This window comes from Trichinella spiralis, assembly GCF_000181795.1.
Source record: "Trichinella spiralis strain ISS 195 chromosome Unknown Scfld2658, whole genome shotgun sequence".
Classification (NCBI taxonomy): Eukaryota; Metazoa; Nematoda; class Enoplea; order Trichinellida; family Trichinellidae; genus Trichinella; species Trichinella spiralis.
Genome location: NW_003529597.1, coordinates 1 through 828, shown reverse-complemented (window position 1 = coordinate 828; position 828 = coordinate 1). Strand labels below are relative to the sequence as shown.

Here is an 828-nt window from a genome sequence, read left to right as displayed (position 1 = left end):
AGAATAATGCAATTCAATAATAAAGATATTTAATTTGTAAAAAACAAGACCGTCAATTCTATTTTTCATTTTTTTCACTCCTCAATGCTTATCATTAGCTTGTGCTATTTTCCGTATCGTAGGTTTGAGATGTGTTTTCGAATGATGAGAATTAATAATAATGAATTTCAGTTTGTATCTCAAAGAACCGACAAGCCAATACACAAAGGGAGATGCCACACGCTGAAGTGCACAAATCATAATGACAATTACGGGTTGTGAATAAACATACAAACAATGGCTTAATGTAGCACATTATTATTGTAATATTACAGGCAATCCATTTTTTCAACATAACGATTAGTTGGTTGCCGTGGAACAGTGTCTACAAGTTTAGAAATGGACTTTTTCCACGTTATCGTTGTATTGCCCATCTTGCCCATAGTATATATTGTAATAAAGTTCAGATTTGCTTGTTGTTGTAAAATGGAAATTTCTGTACTATACATTTGCTTAGTTCTGAAGCGCTTATATCGAATAGCAGAAAAGGTTCTGTGAAAACTGTCTGTTGATCAGCATAAATGAGAAGACATAAAACACAAAAGCAAACTTACAAGAATAAAATGAAGCAATAAGAAAATCTTTTGTTAACAGTGAAATGTAAAACGCAGAAGCTTTTTAAAAGCATCATTTGCAAAGTCTAAAAACAAATATACACATTTCCAGGTTATAACTACAAACTTTTTCTTTAAAAAATAGTAAATGCTTTTTTATGTCCATATAAGGTATTTTAATGGTAATGCACCCATATTTGGTAAAGTCTTGATAACCAACAATCCATCCCAATCC

The 828-nt window shown here is 31.2% G+C and overlaps 1 protein-coding gene across 1 annotated transcript; it reads right to left on the bottom strand.

Annotated features, from left to right (window-relative positions):
• Window positions 1–81: 81 nt before the first annotated feature.
• Window positions 82–422, bottom strand: Tsp_13749 (conserved hypothetical protein). Its single transcript, XM_003368329.1, has 2 exons — window positions 313–422; window positions 82–280 (listed from the first exon to the last, which is right to left on the bottom strand). The coding sequence occupies exons 1-2, from the start codon at window positions 420–422 to the stop codon at window positions 82–84; spliced, it is 309 nt and encodes a 102-aa protein (XP_003368377.1).
• Between the last annotated feature and the right edge of the window lie 406 nt (window positions 423–828).

What these genes read in the sequence shown, in the direction of transcription:
- Tsp_13749 (XM_003368329.1), bottom strand. Translation starts at nt 422, where the DNA reads ATGGGCAAGATGGGCAATACAACGATAACGTGGAAAAAGTCCATTTCT. An exon ending in GTTGAAAAAATGGATTGCCT is followed by an intron (nt 281 to 312) that starts GTAATATTACAA and finishes TGCTACATTAAG; the next exon opens with CCATTGTTTGTATGTTTATT.